This window comes from Carettochelys insculpta, chromosome 1 (genome assembly GCF_033958435.1).
Source record: "Carettochelys insculpta isolate YL-2023 chromosome 1, ASM3395843v1, whole genome shotgun sequence".
Lineage (NCBI taxonomy): Eukaryota > Metazoa > Chordata > Testudines > Carettochelyidae > Carettochelys > Carettochelys insculpta.
The window spans coordinates 228,967,009-228,988,024 of NC_134137.1; the positions used below are offsets into that span (position 1 = coordinate 228,967,009).

General features: G+C 41.1%; 1 protein-coding gene across 1 annotated transcript in view; it reads right to left on the reverse strand.

Moving 5' to 3' along the window:
• SPAG17 (sperm associated antigen 17) overlaps positions 1–21,016 on the reverse strand; it is a 232,801-nt gene that overhangs the window by 176,826 nt on the left and 34,959 nt on the right. The window contains exons 4-5 of the mRNA XM_074983588.1: positions 8,971–9,102; positions 3,637–3,835 (exon numbers count right to left, since the gene is read on the reverse strand). Coding sequence (XP_074839689.1) covers positions 3,637–3,835; positions 8,971–9,102 — 331 coding nt within the window. The remainder of the gene's footprint in view (positions 1–3,636; positions 3,836–8,970; positions 9,103–21,016) is intronic.

The following is a 21,016-nucleotide window of genomic DNA, read 5'->3' on the forward strand; positions in this document are numbered from 1 at the left end:
GTGGCTGTGCCATCATGGTGGGCTTGCCCTGGGACAGAGGATGACTCAACACCTGTCTCAGGGACAAGGTTCTCCTCAGTGGTGAGAAGGGCGCCATGATCAGAGGAGGCTCTGTGCTGCTCTGAACGTCTCCATTGTTGATGGTTGCTCCAGAGAACAGGACTGGACCTCCGGACCAGTGTCAATGTTTGGCCCTCCAAATGTATGCCCATGGCACATCTCCCCCAGTGGCACCTGGGGGTTCTCTCTCCACTTCAATGTCGTGGGAGAATGGCCCTAGTTGTGTCTTTTCTTTTTGTGAGGCACCAGGGACTAAGATTTATGTCTCCTGGGAGGCTGAGGTGCCAGCCCTTCACCATAGCACTCTGCTCCTTTTTTTGTTCACACCATGGCCAAGCTTGGTGCCAGTGCACTTTTCACCTACGATGTGCTCAGCCCAGTGGATGGGAAGTTTTTGCATGGGAGAGCTGCCTTCACCAACAAGACCTAGAGGCACTGAGTCCTGTCCTTCAAGGTCCTGGGTTTAAAGGACTTACAAACTGGGCAGCAGTCCTGCTGGTGGCTCTTGCCAAAACACTTCAAGCAGGTAGGCTGAATGTGAGTTGCACTTCAGCATACATTTCCCACAGTCAATGTTGACTTTGAAGCTTGGCGACCTTGGCATGCCCTGGCACTGAGTCCTTGAGGACGGGGAGTGACCTCCCTACTTGGGCCCCGAGAACCACTCTACTAAGAACAATAGAACTATAGCTATTAACTATTTAACTATTAACTCCTAATTAGAAACTATTTACAGATAAGATCTAAGTGCTACCAGCTAAGATTGCTCTCATGAGGGTAGAGGAGTTCCAGCAACTGACACTGGGGCAAGAAGAAAATAAGTAGGGGTGGGGGAGGGCGGAGAGGGCAGGGTGGGCAGTGCCTATATTGGGCACTATATTGGTGCCACCCCAGGGGGCGCTGCACCAGCCTGACAGCTACTGTCTAGGGGAAAAGATTTTCCAACAACTGGCATGTGCACACACACACCTACTTTGGAATGCACATGAAAAATCACTCGAAGAAGTAGTTAAAGGCTACTACTGCAGATTGTGAAAAAATATAGTATCATTGCAAAGCTACCAAATAATCTCACTAAGGGATACCAGTCCAGAAAGAGGATATCCAAGGCAAAGGCCAAAGTAAAATCCCAAGGCCTCTTCAACAAACGCACAATGACCTTTTGGAAATTGATATGCAGCAAGAGACATGAAAAGTCCCTTCAGGAAGTCATTAACTGCCTAATTCATGCTATAGGCCTTGTCTTTGCTGATCCAAGCCAGCCTTTTACTCCTACAGAAACTAGTTAGAAAGGAGGGAGAGGGAGGAAGTGCTATAACAAGTTAAAAGCCAAGACCTTTCCAATCCTGTACACAATTTATAATTCTTTGCCTTACTTTGGGCTGCCACAGAGAAACAGAGACCATTTGTGGAGTGCTGAATTTCACATGTAGACAGACAATAATCTATGTATGTAAACAAGCACCATATCATCTTGCAAACCTATGGTGACTAGCAGATACTCCAGAACTTTCACATGAAGACACCAACATTTCAAGAGCTCTGGTACTCAATGCTGAACTTGTAGCTAGTAAAGGTAGCCACCTGTCTCTGATCTGCACCTTCTAGTTTGGCGCTTATGGCCCTGCTCCAGAAGAGTTGGTCTACATAGTGTCAATCAGTAGTTATATCAACTGACATGAGCAGCATTAGCCAGCTTGAGTTGCTATGTTTGTGTCCTCCTCCTTCACCTGCTCTATCATTAGCTTTGTCAGGTGACTTTGGTGTATAAGAAATGTTGGGGAGACAATCAGGGCTCAGTCTCCCCAGCTTTTGTCCATCTACCCAAAGGAGCCAGGAATCATGATGAGCCGCCATGCCAGACTCATGAGAAGGATCCTACATGAAACAGGTCACCCAACTAGGTGCATTAGAAAGGCCAGGCCCCAAACAAAACAGACTGGTAGGAATTAGCTCATGGCAGCAAATTTAGGATCCTTGCTGGAAGGAGTGCCTCTTTTCAGGGATTAAGAAACAGACGGCCTTGGGCTAAGACCTAGTGGAAAAGGAGGGCATGTGTCCCCATCTCCCATCCCTGGCTTTAAAGACTGAGGTCCTGCAACCAACCAGGCAGCTGGGAGTCACACACTCTAACCACTAAGCCCTCCAGACAGCTTCTTACACAGTCTGTGAAAGTGTGTTGGTATTTCACCTGCTTGTACGCCCAGTACAGAACATTAGCCATAAGTTCATTATGGAAACTCTTCCTCTGGTCTCATTCAGTTCCTCTTGCTGGCTCCCCTCAGCTCCCATGCTGGATTCTGGATCCACCTGGTCAACATTCAGCTGATCAGGTCATTGTGCACCATTGTTGGCAACATACTTAGTGCATTATCTAGCACCCGGTCAGTCTCATAAACCAAGTATGATGACGATGATTTGCTTGAGGTGCAGGTCTGGTTCATGTCTTTCCAGTACTCATACACATAATTGCTTAATTTGCCCCCCAGCACTGGTCATAAGTCTTGTAAGTTTCCAGTGCCACCAGTTTCTGCAGTATTTGCTAGTGCGTATGATGATTCCTGGTACTCTTATTGAAATCCACTTTTTAATTGGCCTTGTACCATAGGTCAACCAAAATCTAGCTGTATGCACTGACCATGAAGCAGAATTCTTTGCAAAGGATTTCTGGTTGCAGTACACAGGAAATTCAGATGGACAGTGTCTCTGAAGGTGTGCTTGGAGTTCAGAGATCACTATGGAAGGTTTAAATGCTGACCCATTGAACTGCTGTACTACTACTAAGGGAGTTGCTTCTGTTTCCTTAATGTCAATTAGAAATTCTTGGTGAAAAGAGGACAAAGAAGTGTGGTAAATTCCCAGTACCCTAATCCAGACCAGCTGTGTCTATACTGCAAGCAATAGGGCTTTAATCTTGTGTCCCAGTTTGACAGGGCTCAAGCAGCCCACTATCCTAGGAACCATGGATCTGCCCCCAATAGATTAATGTATGGACAGAATAGAGGTTCCAACTCAAGTTTGAGTCTGAGCCTGGGGTGATATTGCAATGTAGCTATACCCTGTGTGACTTAAGCCTAGCTGTGAAGACCTCTGTAAGAGAGTGAGGCACATAACAGCTGGTCTGCTGAAGCTGGAAGATTAAATTTGCTCTGTGGTTACAAACCCTGGCTCCATAGCATGCCACCAGTTTAGATCCTTTAGTGGATGTTTGTAGCCCTGTCCACTGTGGTTTAGAGGTATGATTTTTCTCAGAACCCATTATCACATTATTAACTTGTACAGATCACTTTTGAAGTAGATTTCTTCAGATCTTAGCTCTTTCCACATACTTTTATAATTAATGGATATATATGGTCCTCTGTGGATAATATGTATTCATTCTCAAATAATAGCACAGAACTTTTGATATTTTATAGCACAATGAGAAGTAATGTAACCATTTTCTTTCTTGACTAATAATGAGTTTCAAACTTAGTAAAGAGAATACACCAGAATCTTGAGTCAGCAGTGAGGTTTCAAGACTTAAAATGATCTTTGGGTGAATTGATCAACAATGCATCTATACGCCTTACCTACCCAAGTATTTGTCATCTTCCTCCTCTTCTCCCCGTCGCTTTAATGTAGTATCTTTTTTAATAGTAGTTGCTGTTGGTACTACTTCAGCTTTCTTTCCCTTCCCTCCTTTTCCGGCAGATTTGGCATTGGGTGGCTTTTCCTTCTTCCCAGGAAGTTTAGCTTTCCCTTTGTCTTTTTCTTTCTCTCGCTCTTCTGCTGCCTGGTAAAATTAACAAACTAATCTCACATATTAGTTTAAGCATGGGCAGAACAAATGGCTGAGTCCATTAAATCTTACACTACGTCTACGCTAAAGAGTGCTTTTGAAAGGGGATCATCCAGAAGATATTCCCCATAAGATTGCCTTTTGAAAGAGCTTGTCCACACACTTTCGATCCACCTTTTCAGAGACCTGCTCCATGCTTTCAAAAGAGAGCATCTACACAGCCACTGGCGCTCTTTCAAAAGAGATCAGGAAATGCCGCTGATGGGGGTCTCATGGTCGTCTTGAGTTTCTCCTCCTCTCTTCGCACATTCTTCACTTAATTATATTCTTATTAAAGAACAGTGCCAAGACCCTATGCTAAAAGAATAGCGTATATATAAGAAAATAACCATCAGTTTTTAAAAATGAGTTAAGCTGGTGCTGCTGAAAGGTGGATTGATACAGCACTGGAGACTATTGACCTCTGAGGCTTTAGCTTCAGAGCAGGTACAACACTTGCAGCAACAGCAGCATGACAACCTTCCTGTGGACCAGGAGGGTACTGTGGCTGATCAATGGATTCAGACTTTTAAGGCTTGTTCAGTCCTTAACTTCTCTACCAAAACTGCCAGCTATAGAGACAATTGGTGCCAACTCTGTCTTTTCTTTGATGTGAATATCTGTACACCATGAACTGGTATTAAGAGCACTAAATCCTTCTCATGTGGGGCACTAATGAATCATTAGATAATTCCCAGAAAAAATCTATATTAAAAAAGAACTAAAGGGGACAGTATATATCTGTGATATAAGGTAAAAAAATGTCAAGGATGGTTTCACATGTCATAACCATATGATTATAATTAAGGCAATTTAGTGTTCATGACCCCAGATTAGATTAAATGGATTTTGAAAAGGCACAATGGATTTTTTTTTTCCATTTCCCTCCATCATGGTTACATGTTCTAGGGCAAGATGTGCAAAGTGGGTTATGGGCTCCTGGGCCGGGGGGCGGGGGAGCGGGTACATAAGGGGGTGTAGCATGATTGCTGCTGAGTCTCAGGTTCATCCATCTCATTAAAAATGTTGAAATACATTGTGGTTTTTATGTATGTGTATTCACATTTATATACTGATTAATAAAGTTTTTACAAAGGTTTTCCATATTCCAATAAGAATATAGCAATAGTGATGTATTATAAACCACCGGACCAGGACAGTGATAGTCACTATGAAATGCTAAGGGAGATTATAGAGGCTATCAAAATAAAAAACTCAGTAATAGTAGGGAATTTCAATTATCCCCATTATGACTGGGTACACGTCACTACAGGACGAGATGCAGAGATAAAATTTCTCGCAACCTTAAATGACTGCTCTTGGAGCAGCTGGTACAGGAACCCACAAGGCGAGAGGCAATTCTCAATTTTGCCCTGAGTGGAGTGCATGAACAGGTCCAAGAGGTAACTATAGCAGGATCACTTGGAAATAGTGACAGTCCTGTGGTGAGAAGAACATCTCAGCAGTCCAACACTGGGACATTTAATTTCAGAAAAGGGAACTATGCAAATATGATGAAGTTAGTTCAAAATTAAAAGCCACAGTGACTAAAGTAAATCCCTGCAAGCTGCATGGAAAATTTTCAAAGATACCATAATAGGGGCCCAATCTAAGTGTATACCACAAATTAAAAAACACAGTAAGGGTGCATCTACACTAGCAAGTACCTTCAAAATCCAGATCAGAAGACTGAGTTCTTTCGAGAGAACCTGCGGACCGTCTATACACACGGCACTTTCGAAATTAACTTTGAAAGATCTCCTCCCTTCTTTCAAAGTCGGTCCCCCCTTCCCAGGATGGGAAAAGCGCCCTCCTTTGAAAGATTATTTTGAAAGAGAGCAAGTGTAGACGCTCCGCAGCCTGCTCTTTCGAAAGAGGCCGTCCTCCATGGCTGCAATCAGCTGGCAGGCGGCAGCGCTGCTCCCAGCACAAGCGGAGCTCTATGGCTCCAATTTACAGCCATGTTTCAGGACGCAGGCTCCCAGAAACCCTCAGGCAGGACGCTGAGAGTGTGCAGGCAGCAGGGAGCCCATGCTGCTGCACAGCCGGCTCCCTGAGATGACGCTCCAGGGAGCTGAACACCCTCGTTGGCACCATGGCCACTGCCCCTGACCCCCGCCTACCCCAGGGCCCCCCAAAGAAACTGGGGAGCCCTCCCAGGAGAGGAGCCAGCCCCCCAAGTGCTGGGCCCCCTCCTGGACCGACGCTGAGGTGCGAGACCTCCTTGCCCTCTGGGTGTTCAGTGCCTCACCACGAGCCTCAGCAGCCAGAGTCACACCACCTGGACCCCAGATCAGGTGAGGTCCAAGGTGAAGGAGCTGCGCCAGGGATACTGCAGGCCCAGGACACGGCCAGGTGGTCAGGGGAAGCACCCACCAGCTGCCTTTACTATAAAGACCTGGACCGCCACCTTGGGCCCACGGAGGCTGGACACCACCAGTGATGACCAGGGCTCAAGCGAGGGGGCCCTCGACATCGACATCCCATACAGCCCATCCAGTTGGGCCCCATCCATCCATACCTTGCCCGACTTCCTGGAGGGGCCCACAGGTAGGTGGCCCGCACACCAGCCACTCCGGGACTAGGGAGGGGGCATCCGGTCTCACTCAGCGTTGCTGCTGCCCTCCCACATGCCCGCCACCTCGGGGCCTGTGGACTCCAGACAGCTGCATTCCCTGGGCCCAGACGGAGGGCCGACACGCAGTGCTCAGCACCACATGGGCGGGACAACACCACAGGCCAGAGGGCTGCGGGGGGACCGGGGGCAGCATGGGGCAGCCCGTGCCCTTGACACCCACGCAGGGAACCTCAGGACATGGGCATCACAGAGCTGTCGTGTAGACACACCCTAAGAGACCCCAAAAAGAGACACCATGGCTTAACAAACATAGAAAAGAAGCAGTGAGAGATAAAAAGGCATTTTTAAAAAGTGGAAATAAAGTCCCAGTGACAAAAATAGAAAGGAGCATAAACACTGCCAAATTAAGTGTAAAAATGTAATACAAAAAGCCTAAAAGGAGTTGGAAGAACGGCTTGCCAAAAATTCAAAAAGCAATAACAAAATGTTTTTAAGTACATCAGAAGAAGGAAGCCTGCTAAACAACCAGTGGGCCTTTAGACAATTGAGATACAAAAGGAGAACTCAAAGATCATAAAGTCACTGCAGAGAAATGAAATCAATTTTTTGCTTCAGTCTTCATGGCTGTTAGGGAGATTCCCAAACCCAAGCCATCCTTTATAGGTGATAAATCTGAGGAATTGCCCAATATTGAGGTATCATTAGAGGAGGTTTTGGAACTAATTGACAAACTTCACAGTAACAAGTCACTGGGACCAAATGGCATTCACTCAAGAGTTCTGAAAGAACTCAAATGTTAAATTGTGGAACTATTAACGGTGGTTTGTAACCTATTCTTAAATCAGCTTCTGTACCCAATGACTGGAAGATAGCTAACATAATGCCAATATTTAAAAATGGCTCTAGAGGCTATTCCAGCAATTACAGACCAGTAAGTCTAACGACAGTATTGGGTAAATATTAAAGAATAAAATTGTCAGACACATAGAAGAACATAATTTACTGGGCAAAAGTGAAAATGGTTTCTGTAAAAGGAAATTGTGTCTTACTAATCTATTAAGAGTTCTTTGAAGCAGACAACAAACCAAATAGGAATAAGGTGATTTTGAAGTGTGTGGGGTCCTTTCGAAAAGGACCCTGTGTAGATGAGCCACGCACAATAGAAAGTGGCACTTTCAAAGTGCTGCGGCTGCCATTATGCTAATGAGGCACTGTATATTCATGGAAGCTCCTCATTAGCATCTTTTGATTAGGTTCATTATCATGCTCCTTTCGAAGTTCTGGGGCTAGTGTAGACATACCTATGCCAAAAAGGTTTTGTTTTGTTTTTTAATCTGAACATAACAGAAATTTCAGTCTCTTTGGATTACATTAGACAGGTTGGGAGGACCCTGCTAATTACAGGGATGAAAAGTGGGGCCCAATGTAAAAAGTTTGCTCACCCCGTTCTAAGGATGTGCAAGCAGCAAGAATATCTCTCAGCACTCTGTGTAATTGATATGATTTACCATACTCCACTGTTTTGCCAGATGCCACATAAGCAGCAGCCTTTTTAGCTGTAGCTGTTGTTATTTAGTTCAGATTCGAAACCACAGATTCTGCCTTCTTTTGCTCTTTCCTGTTTCAATCTGATACTAAATACCCTCACATGTGGTCCTTTTTAAATCATTCAGACATGTCTCCAAGAGACTCTTAAAACTGTATTATCTAGTGGATTCCTGGATTCCAATCAGTTTTCATCATCTCATTTGAAATTTATTCCATTTCTGTAAACCCCATATTTTTCTGCTACTGCTTTGAGTGCCTAACCCAATGAACACAGAGAATCAGATTAGTTCTAGATTGTTCACAAAATATTGTCTTATTCATGTCATCTGGATCATTTCCTAGAACTAAGTCCCAAACACAGAAGACAGTGAGCTTGTCAGACTTTCAACAAAGAGCTCTAGGTCTCTTGAGCACCTTCAGAGTCATTTTTTTCTACTATTTTTATTTTTATTTATTTTTATTTCTACTATTTTTTCCAGTTCAATATTTCCATACACAGTGTAGTTTCATTTGCCTGTTCTTTAACCTTTTATATACATTGCAGCACCTATCTGTCCTGTATTTGTACCCCATTTTTTCTTGGATGTTTTCCCCTACAATTCCTATGTTCTTTATAATTCCTAAGCACTTATTTCCTTCTCTTTCCTCTTACAAGGACTTCTGTATTAACTTTCCTCCCTTTCTATTTTTCTTTCTCCTTTCTCTACTTCCGCATATCAAAACTCAGAAATAAATGTTGAAGGAGTTAACTATTTTAAAGTCTTAATAAAAAAGAATATTCTACTTGGTTTGATTTGAGCTTCTCCTCACTTGTAAATACATTTACTCAACAACATTTTCTAACAGTAGGTGGAACAGAAGTTGAATTTACTTGGGCAGAACTTGACTGTACGAACTGAATGAAATGGAATTGTCTTGATACAGCTGGATGAAAATCCACCCTAAGCAAACAAGCATACTGTACCTTCTTTTCAGCTGCTCTTCGCTGCAGATCCTTCTGTTTGATGCAAAGCAGCTGAAATTTCAATAGTTTTCCAATCAGTGTTACAGGAAGCTGCTCTCCACTATCCAGAATGGCTTTGGCTGCCTCTATCACCTGCAGAAAGGTAAAGAAAGAGTTATTATTAATACCATTCCAATATAAAATTGTACATCTGCTATGTGTGCACTGAGAAGGTGGAATGATATTTTACATATTAAAGTATGTGACTCACAGAAAAATGGTTCGCATAAGTCTTACTTTCAGAAATGACCTAACACCAATGGCAGCCCATCTCCACTCCTTGGCTCTCAGGTTCTTCTTGTAAATCAGCTGACATGATGTTCACAATCACACTAGACACAAGCTGAGATGGGGGCAACATTGTATATTTCATTTTAGGAACACATAGATATTCAGTTCATGCTATAAAATCATCCATTCCTGGGTTTCAAATAGAAAAGTAAAATATTAAACAGCAACTTAGAGAGTTATAAATTAAACAGCATTTAATAGATGCCAAACCAGCTGGGATAGTCTGGGCTACTGTTTACAAAATGGCTAGTGTCTGAACTACTAACCGTGACTGAAACATACAAACTGCTTGGTAGCAATTTGAGCAGGGCTATACCGGTGCAAAGACACCCTCTCTTTGTTTAATGTTGATTGGGCTGGTACTACATAGCCTAATTGAGGTGAAAAAAGGCTATTGAGTTTTCCTCAGGTGATGACAGCAGCAGGAACATACAGCTGCATTGTCCAGATGTGTGACACTGACAGGCTATTTTATGACTATGTTTTTTACAGTCTGTTGCCACTAAATTTCATACAACTCACTACATCTGGGCTGTTTTCCTTGGAGCCTCATAACCACTTTATTTACTGCGAAAAAAATAAAATAGCACAAAACACCATAAAATGTTGTTACATGTTTCTTTTCACTTCTGTTCTCTCTCTAATAAAGTTCACCTATGTAAGAAGCACTGCTGAAGAGAAATCCAGCCATAATATTTTCCCACTTTTGTTTCTAAGCAAGTATCAGATTTAGGTATAACCTTGGGCTGAATTAGGTGTTACTCAAATGTTCTGACATATTTCTCCTTCCCCTCCCCCACACTGAAGCAATTATGTTTGGGTACATATGGTGTCCATTTTACTTTTTTACTTGCTCAGATTCAGACAACGAAGGTACATGCAGTATCTTGCTGAACGGTATTTTGTCTGAGACTGACAACGACATTTACCTAAGGCTTTCATAGTTTCTTGTTCAGTTTCTTAGGGGTTTCCTCATAACAGGTGAAGAAGGGAGAAAATAAATGCTGCCTCTAACTATGAATGACTCTATGGATCAAACTAAGCCAAAATGTAACTGAAGCCCATACAGCCCAAATTGCTGTTTCATACCACAAGAGGAGGAACAAGGTACAGTCTTGGAAGCCGACATGAATCCCACGGACACTACTGAGGTTGAGGTCAAGTCAGGTCTGAAAATAGCCCAACCCTGTCAGGCTTTGGTTGGGTCATCTCCAGTCACTTCCTCCAGTCCATGGAGTTGTCATGGCAATGGCTACACATGCCCCACTCCTGCCAGCCACCACTTTGTCACTGTGCTGTGCATGTTGAAAAGTCACAGTGCTTCCTTAGGGAGCATGCACAGGACACTAAGTTGATGTCATCAAGCAGGGGCAGGGCACACAGCCACCACTGTGCTGTTCCCAACGGCAGGATGTGGTTGAAGGGGGCTGTGGATGTGGTGCAAGAAGCCCCCACAAGGCCAAACTCAAAGATGAGGCAATGCTACTAACACAGATTTGGTGTAAAATGTTGGGTTTGGGTCAATTGGGTTATGAAAACTGTTTGATACTCTCAGGTCAGCTTCAGGTCAAGGCTGGGCTTTAAAGCAGGCCTCTAGAACTCGGAACAGGGAGACAGACTTGCTTACATAACAAACAAAAGCCTAACACTAGTAAATCTGGCATTATGCTTACTGCATGAATAGAAAAATACATAAAAGCTACCATCAGTTTTGCTTTGCATTGCATAATATACCATTGTCAGAGTATCTGCTGACCACTGACTCAGTTTGGGCCCAATCCAGCTCTGATTAAAATAACTGGGAAGACTTCTGCAATAGACTAGAACCTAATAGTAGCAGATTAAAGAACTGCAGATGGACTGGTAACCTAAAATCTACTGGTCAATAGTTACAAACAGTATTCAGTTGGAGCGAGCTCAAGCATGGAATGTCAGTGCAGAAAGAGAGTTTGGCAGAAGCAGCATATTCATTCCCTTGACTGATGCAGAGAGATTCTCATGTTGGCCTTCACCAACCCCTTCTGACAAATGCAGTAGTAGTGTCAACAGTCTACAAGAGATTCATCTCAATTGCCTAACTAGAAAGCTAGATTATGCAAAGGAAAACCCTGGAAACACCAGAGAGAGAGAAAATGGGGAAATCTCAGAAGGCTTCCCAAAAACTACATACAGTAACTTGACCTGGTGACAGGTGCTGATTTATTGTTCAATGTTCAAGGAGGCGTGCAGCAATTTTCCCCAAAGGGTCACATTTTTGGAGTTTAATGTACCCACCCCATGCACACTCACATCATAAATTTGAATACCGATTTTATTTAAGTTTAGATGAGGTATGATGTGGAGTTGTCAAGTAGTACTGCAAGCCTGTAGGTGAAGTGAATCAATGATGCCCAAAATCAGAAAGTGTCTTTTTTCCATACAACCAGAAACACTGCAAAATGACAATTACTACAATTTTTACTGTTTATATTCATTTTAACACCTTGATGTGGTCTTCATTGGTCAAAGCTATCAAATAAAGTGTGTTAGAAGATTTTTACTAGTTTTGCATGGGCAAGCTTTTTTTTTTCTGCCCAGAAATTATGAAACTGATCAGTATGTGACAAAAAGGGTGAATATCAACTATTACAACATACTACAGTACAAGCTTGACTATCCTGCATCCCTAGAGAACAGGGATTGCCAGATAATCAAATCTTCTGGTTATCTGAGTGACTGCCCTGCTGCTGCCAGCAGGGCAGCTGGCTCTGGCCAGGATGGGTGGGTAAGATGGGCAGCTGGCCACGCCAGGCTACAGTCCCCTGCAGGAAGCTGGATAATACTTGCCAGTTACCAAAGTGCCAGATAACAGAGCTTTTAGTGTAATATGAAATGAATTGAACTGAAAAAATTACAGAGAAGATGCACAGGGGGCCTGGGCTTAAATATTTTCCTTAGTAATCTAAATTTAACTTCTAAAACTTCTCTCCAACACAACTGGTACCAAAATGTACCATGACCAAAGCTCTTACCAAGTACTCATAAGAAGTTTGTCTGGATGTACTTAACACCTCTGAGTACAGGCAGTCAAGCCACTGTATGGATCTCGCTTTCACCTTTTCCAGAAGCAGTTATTTCTAAATATCAAATTTCATAACTCTTCAGTTTGTCAGCTCTCACAATTGTGACTTCTCAGTGTGTAAGGAATGCTCAGCCTCATCTACCTTTCATGGAAGGTGAATCACATACAAAAACGTTTGTCCCTCCATGTCACTCCTTTGAGAAAATCTGTCTTCAAATATCAATTGAGTACATAACCCAGGAATTACTTGGGAATGTTAAGTGCTTATGGACATTCAAATGACTCTGGATGCCAAAAACATCTTTTGCTGTCTGCAGCTTGAAAAATGGCACTGTCCCTTACTGAAGGAGAATGAATATGGCCAAACAGACCCACACTTTTGTGATTTGCAGACTGTGCTACTGTACTTGGGAATAAATGCTCTGATTTTAAGATGGTGAGCATACCAGCCTACTTTCTGAGAAACAATGGCACTGGGAGCCACTAGTTTTCCACAGAACATAGGGTTAATTTCAAGAAAGCAGAATTAGCTTTGGACAAAGCTACTTCAAAGAATATCTGTAGCCCAGAGGTAAATGTAACCTGCAGTTACACTTTGAATATCAAATTCATGAGAGTGGAGAAATACAGATATCCTGAAAATTGACTCTAGACTTTGGCATTCCCTTTGTGACGTGGTGGTGAATGACCTTATTGCCTTCCTGCAAAAAGGGTCCCGAGCACATCTAAAGCAGAAGCTCCAATTCCTTAAAACTATATAATCCAATTCAGAAACTGAAAATCTGGCTTTTAGGTTACTACCTGTTGATAAAGTGGTGACAAAGCATGAACCCGGGTGCTGGTTACTTGCAATGAATGCTTCTGAATCTTGATTTACATGGCAGTATCTTGAACTGTAGCAGGTGGCTTTCTGAGGGCACCTTTGTGTGAGGAAGTTGCATCAAAAGGCAAACTCCTCCCTCCAGAGTTTACTACTGAAAGAGACTGACCTACTGTCCTCATTTCTCTGAAGGTGTGTGACACAAGACATTTTGGTGCCTCCTAAAAGCAATCTCAAAGCCCTATCACTTTCTGGCTATGCCTACACTAGCCCAAAGCTTTAAAATGGCCATGCAAATGGCCATTTCAAAGTTTACTAATAAAGTGCTGAAATACATATTCAGTGCCTCATTAGAATGCTGGCAGCCGTGGCACTTCGAAATTGACACGGCTTGCCGCCACGCGGCTCGTCCAGACGGGGCTCCTTTTTGAAAGGACCCTGGCAACTTCAAAATCCCCTTATTCCTATCTGCAATATCCTATTCCAATACAGCAAACTCTTATTTAACCAGTATTTGATTAACTGGAACACTCGAATAACCAGCATGACTCACAGCCAGGCAGATGTGGTGAGTGAACACTGGGCAGGAGTGCAGAGAAGCAGTGTCAGAGCTAAGGTATGTGCACAGAGAGAGAGAGCAATGCCCCGCCACCAGAGGAGGAAGCCAGCTCTCTCAATGCTCCCTGCACCCCCCTGTGCTCTAAGAGTGCAGCCAGCAGCACGAGCAGCCACAGGGCTGGGGCTTGTGCACAGAGATGGAGAACAATACCCCGCCCCACCCCTGAGGGAGGGGCCAGCCCTCTCAGAGCTGTCGCTGAGTGCAGACCTTAGGATCCTCTACTCTCTCACCCAGCGTGAGTACTCTCGATTATCTAGAATATTTGATTATCCTGCATCCCGAACCCATGGATGCCAGATATCAAATTGTTTACTGTATTTTGCAATTAAAATGGTCTGAAAATCCATTTGCTAGACTATTTGAGGGGATCAATTATGAGAGGCATGATCACAGCTAAAGAAAATTAACTAAATAATTGTAACTAATATTTGCAGAAATGTTCCTGCAATATCCAGTTTGCTCTTGTCTAAGCCTCTACCTTTCCTACAATCCAATTTCCTACCTTGGTCACCAGCTATAATGTTATGTCTATTTCAGGACTGGATTCTTCAAACATATTCACATACTTAAGTACTGTATAAGCATTTGACTACTCCCATGAAAGTTGACAGGACTAGTTAAGTGCTAAAAATTAAGGATATATTTAAAGTTTTTTTTAAGTTTTAAGCCTTAGAACAGTGGTGGGCAACCTGCGGCCCACGTGAGGCCCATCAGGGTTCTATGTGTGGCCTGTGAGACATTTTGTTTACCAGGAGGAGAGTTGCCAGATTCTGCTTGTTTCTATCCATGCAGTTTTTTTCCCTACTAATATTACTAAAGTGAAATGCACGTAAAGCAAAGGCACATGAAGTCAGGTGTGTGCTGATTGCACAAAACATGGACCGTGAGAGCCATGTGCTATCTCTGCATTCCTACTATGATTCAGTCAGCTCACCCCTCAAATTCTATCTATGCAAGCGCAGTGAGCAAAAATACCTCTGTTTAAAGAGATCGTCTTTGTTACGACAAGTTTACAGACCATTAAGATGAAGGAGGGCCACTCATGTGGCCCACTCACTAGCTTAGGTCGTTCATCACAGCCTTAGACTGTAAAATCCCTGAAATCAGGAACCTATCATTTTTCTTTCTGTCCATAAGGTGTTATGCAAGTTTATGGCCCAAAAATACATATAAATACATTAAAAATAAATGAAAAATTAGACACACAAGAAAAATTTATGAGGATTTCATGAAAAAATAAAGACTGCTTGCTATGATACAATTCTATCCAATTTGAACTATGACAAATTCATGTTTAGGGTAGTATACCGTGCACATCTCAGGCAAATATCTCAAAAAGCACATACATTGCATTCCTTTATTTGCATTTCTCCTTAGAGTGAGAAAACATGTGTTTCTCTTCTAAATCTTCTAGTACATGTGTCTTCCCTCCAAAGCCAATAAAACACTTTCTTTTGCTGACATGAATATAAAAGATCTATGGGAATAAAAGACTATTAATGTGGCTTTTGTTTTTGTAGCCAAATTTGAGGTGAATCAGAAAGGCATGATAAAGATAAAGGAGTTACAAAGATGAACAGTTTTTCACTTTTTAAAAAAGTTTTTTTTCAAAACTTTCGTGGCCTAAAAACGTTGCATTTATTTTATCCATATTTCCACAATGACAATTAGGGTATTTAAGTATATTCAGAAGGTCTGATGCTTTTAATTTATCTCATGAACAGCATGAATATTGTCTATAGTTCATAGTTTTGTGTTTTTCATAATCACTCTGCACTGTTGAGCCTGCCAGTTAGTGAAAACTCAAAATGAGTTAAAGGAGTTGCATAAGTTATTCATTTAATTTGTCATGTGGACTACACTACTTTTGGAGCTTATTAGCTTGCAAGGTCTCCTGTAGAACTTGCCACAGACATTTTGATAAAAAGACTACTGTCAAGTTGAAACTTACACAGTTTTAAAAAAATAGTTAAAAGCAGTTTTAGTTATTACACCTGCTCCTGCATCCACCTGCCAACTTTTGTAGTTTTACAAGTGATACCTTCCTATTTTTGAACAGCTTCCTCTCTCCTATTATTCTGCAAAACTCCCCCTTCTTCAACAAAAACAAGCCAGAAAACCGACTATGCATAAAGTACTGTAAAATATATAAAGACATCAAACAAAGTGGCTGAAGTAATATATCTTATTGGATCAACTTCTGTTGATGGAAGAAACAAGATTTTGAGCTTCCACAGAACTTTTCTTCAGATCTTCCAAAGTTACTCAGAATCACATCAAAATACAAGGTAAGTATAGCACAAGTACTTCACAATACACATAACAACAGACCATTCAAGGTGAAATTGTCATTTAACACTTCTGCAGTCACAATGTGAAAAAAGGAATTAGTGTATTATAGATTATTATGAAATATATGCATCCAGAGTCTTTATTAAATCCATGATTTTTAGCGTCTAGTGAAGTTAGGAATTTAAGCTCCGAGGCCATCTTTTGAAGATGTTATGAAGATTTCTTTTGAGGATGAAGAAAGAGAGGTCAGAAAGGAAGTGATCAGTCTGTGAGAAGTGTTCATTGACAATAAGGTGCTGTTTTTGCCTTCTATCATTTTTCTGTATGAGCTAGTTTGAGAACGTAGTGACTGTCTCATTTCATGCACATAGTTTTATTGAGGTATTTAATTCAGTGGATGAGATACATCACTATGACAGGACTCATGGATCTTGAAAGATGTGTTGTGGGGGCATAGATCATCATAGTATTGGAGATACGCCTCAGGGTGGATAAAATAGATGATTTTTATAAAGAATCTGAATGTTTTTATTTAAACTGGGTTTTTATTTTTTTTAAATCATTAATAAAATATAAAATGTATAATTTAAAGATAACATTTACAATTAAATCCCATCACAAACATGCTAAACAATTACAGTCTCATAAAAATGAATTTCCGTTTTTTCTTTCTTAGCAGACTAAAAAGTAATGTGTGCAAAGAAAGACAAGCAGGATGGGATTGTTTTTGTTTTGTGCTTATATGGTGGTGACCCTTGGCCAAGCACGGCAGAGGAGGTAGTTAAGACATTGTCTTAAAGACAGAGAGACAATATGGAAGCAGTATGAAAAGGAACAGTGGAGTGAACTGGAAAGTAAAAAGAAGACATTATGCAGCACACACAGCTTCCTATATTCCCTTACACTTTTGCCACAGAAAACTTGTCATAGCTTTTAGGTATAAGAGGGACCCTAATTGAGACTATTTTGAAGAAATTTTTCCCTGGGTAAAAAAGGAAAATGTGTCAAGTTTAAGCAGCACAATATGCAGAATGCAGGATATAGATGCAAAAATGACAAAATATCATAAGGGAAATCACTTATTAAGAGAGTGGATCAACTGGTTAGTAAGCTGAATAATTCACTTTACAATGGATCATTCTTCAAGACTCTCTCGCCATACCTGTTAGTATAAGTGTAATTTGACAAGTAAATTCCAAAGCTGTTTGTTGTGCTGAATATTGCTAGAAATAAAAGGTTTAGCTTGTGTAATCAGTTAACTAGGTTTAGAATGTCTCATGCAAATATACATTACAGAAAACTGAAATAAGAGAAATCTAGAGTTACAGCTGCCACTGAGTGTCATCTTATTTTATAGTACATGATACAAGTAGAAACTCTCTAGTCAGGCACTCTCTGGTCTGGCAACAGCCATGGCCTAGCATGAATTTAGTTAGCTGGATGCCCATTTATCATGGGTGTGGCCAAGTTTTCTGTGGTCCCGTAATGTTTATGCATAGCCACCAGCCCTAGCTGTCAGTGTTCTGTGCTGTTACTTAGCTCCAATTTACTCCTAAATGTATTCTAAGAGCCCAGTAAGCAGTGGAAATGTTGGTAATGCTGCTAGAAAATATTGGCCTCCCTTAACTTGGCAAATTCTTTGGTTTGGCACCAGTCAGGTCCTGAGCACGCTGGACAAGAGAGGTTCAACCTGTATCACGTATTTTGGAACATAATGGCCACAGATCATAATGGTAATGCCATAAGACTATATCCTATTTTACTTCAGCATAACTCAACTTTTCCAAGGGAAACCCATACTATACACGTTTTCTCAAAAAACAGAAGTGCCCTAGAGTTCAATGGAGCTTACTCCAAAATTAAGTGCACTCAAAGCACAGTCAGTCTTAGCATTTTGGTAATTTGATTTAAATCAATGATTTTTATGGTGATGTCTTCCATAACACTGAACTGTGGGGTTCATATCCACAGTGCATTGCTCACACTGTCGATGATGATGCCTCCAATGTGGATATTATCTGTTGACAGACAGAGCAAGCGTTAACATCCTCTGGCAATTTTTGTTTTGCTGACTTTTGGGTAGTAACAGAGAGGTAGCCGTGTTAGTCTGTAGTCTAACAAAACAAAACAGCAGAAACATAGCACTTTAAAGACTACAAAATGATTTATTTTGTGATGAGCCTTCGTGGGACAGACCTACTTCATCAAACTTTTGGATGTCAACATAAGTTTTGGCAACAAAACTTTGTAGTGTGGACAAGACCTGACTTTTAGAGATGCTGAACTCCTGCAGTGGCCACTGATTTTAATAGCTTACCCCATCATTTGGATCTAATACCCAATATTAGGTAACTAAATCTGAAATTTTTGGACTGTATGAATTCTGAATATATATAAAAACATACTTCCTTTCTTTAACTTACTTTTATATGTAAGTTATGTAGGTTATTTTTAAATGGAACATTCCTTATGATAAAGACATAACTTCAATTTAAGTTATCCATGATTTTGCCTATAAATTATTTGCCTAAATTTTATGGTGAAAAAACACAAAACAGTAAGAATAGAATTAGAAATTAATGCCAGAATGCAAGATGGCCAGCTTTGGAACTTCTTGATTTATCTATATGTAAATTTTCAATCTCAGTATTATTTATTTGATGGCTTTTATTTAATTTCTTTCATTAAAGGGAAACACATACCTATCTGCCAAATCATTCTGAACCTCATGCATTTAATGATGGCTCCTCGTCTTTGTCAACTGCCAAACCTTCAGAAGCCCCCCAGTTTCCTTCCTTTTAAAATACCTGACTCTTTTGTGGTTACTAAACTCTTCTCATCTTCATGCAGTGACCATGCCAAAGCCCTGTTGGCTGTCAAGACTTAACAAATTATATCCCAGTGTTCGCATCCACTGCTCTTCCTGGCTAGCAAACCATCCCAACTGAAGTTGGCTGGATAATGGCAATTCTGTTTCACAACAACTATTAAGTTAGGGGAATTTTGTTTTCATTCTAACTGTAATGAAGGCAAAACATTTTGAACATTTTTACAAAACACACATGTATAGAAGCATCCATTTTCACGCTGAAAAAGATGGATTCATCTCACACTCTCACCCTCTTTCTCCAACTGACTGGTGGGACCACCCCTCATCTGAGAAACTACCCCATCAAATGTTTCCTTGAAACATTTCAGATTAGAAAAAACAGTACTTTTCAACATCAAAAACTGTCTAAAATGTACCAACAAGCTCTACCTCACTACCCCAACTCTCATTCCCTCACTTACACACTTGACCTCCTCTTGACTGCTAAACAATGCCCATTTCTCTGTCAAAGAGAGATTCCAACTCCCTACTGGATGCCAAACACTCTCAAATGCACCCTTCAATGAGAGCTACCAGCCTCATGACCTGGCTTGAAAACATTTTCTACCTCAGAGGCTGTATCTTCATTGTTAAAAGTGTTGTGATTTTCCATCAAGATAGCTAACTTTGGATGGATATACTTTCACCTGGAGTTTACATTCATTAGTTGTATTAAAGTAAATACTACAGTGTCTTATCTCCACTTGGAGTTCACAAGCTGAGATAGCTAACTCATGATAACTATATCAGTTTAAAACAAGAAACTTTTTGGCTGACAATGAAGACATAGCAAGAGACAGGGAGGAGGGCAGCATTAAATGAACACAGGATTTACTGGGGGAGAGGAGGCGAGTAAAGAGAGACAAGGTATTTAAGTCTGTTTGGAGAATGACCATGATAGATACTTAAGTAAAAGTGGTATTTTCAACTGGTTTGTCAAGTGAAAAAGGGTGCCAGTGGGGCGTGTGAGAACTGGAGTGAGGTAGCCTTACATACTTTCATATGCATTGGGAGGACAACAATAGACTCTGTCACTAGAAGTACACACTCTATTCCAATCTAAAATCAATGTGCACTGAAAGAAGTATCCCCCAACTCACAGGCACTTTGAAAGGCTATTAACCCTAGACCAAATCCCTTGGTTACTATCCCTAACCTATTAAAATCCACTTTCAAGACAGACATAGCAAATTACTAGTTGAAAGAAATGATTGGTCTTCTAAAGGAAGCCTACTTTAAAATAACTTATTTTCTGGCAAAGTTCATTGCATATTTTCCACTTGTTTTGTTTTATGGCTCTGTTTTACTACTCTGTGGAAGCCCCCAGTATCTTAAATATTGTTTTTTGCCTTCGATGTGACAGGAGGAAAATCTGTTCTGTGTGTGACTAGTAAACACAAAGATCCTGCTGCTCCTGCCAAAGCACGTTATTAGTGCTCATAGAGAAATATACGTGACTTGCTACAGACAGCATGCAATTTGCCCAATGGTTTCTAAAAGTATAAGCCAGAAAAAACCCACTTCAATTACACCACAGCTAGAAGTTACAAAACATAAGTAAGTTTCTGGTTTTAAGACAAGTCTCTTAGACTGAACTAGATACACTTACGTAAAATATTAACTAGCGCTTATATGCTGCCTTTGTTTATAAATAAAAGGTTGGAAGAGAAAAAATTGTTAATGAAAGACTTAAGATGACGTAGTCTTAATAAAATAACAAGTATGTGGTGATATTTTGTAGAACATAAACAGGGTTGTGCTGTCTGTTGGCCCTGTCTTTCTCTTTCTTTGGCCAGTCACAAACAAAGAATCTGAGGAGGGATGGGAATATAGCTACACAAATCCCTGGGAGGGAACATAGTATTCAAATTCAGCTCTTGAGGCTAGAGTAAAGGATAAAAGGGGTATGGCCACAGTAACTTACTGGGGTCCAAACTGCTACATTAAAAGGACAAGTCACTAATGAACACCCTGTGGTGGCCAAACTATCAATAAGGCAATGGGAGGACTGTTTTAACTTCCTCAACCTGTATCTCCAGATTTGAGGCAAGCTCT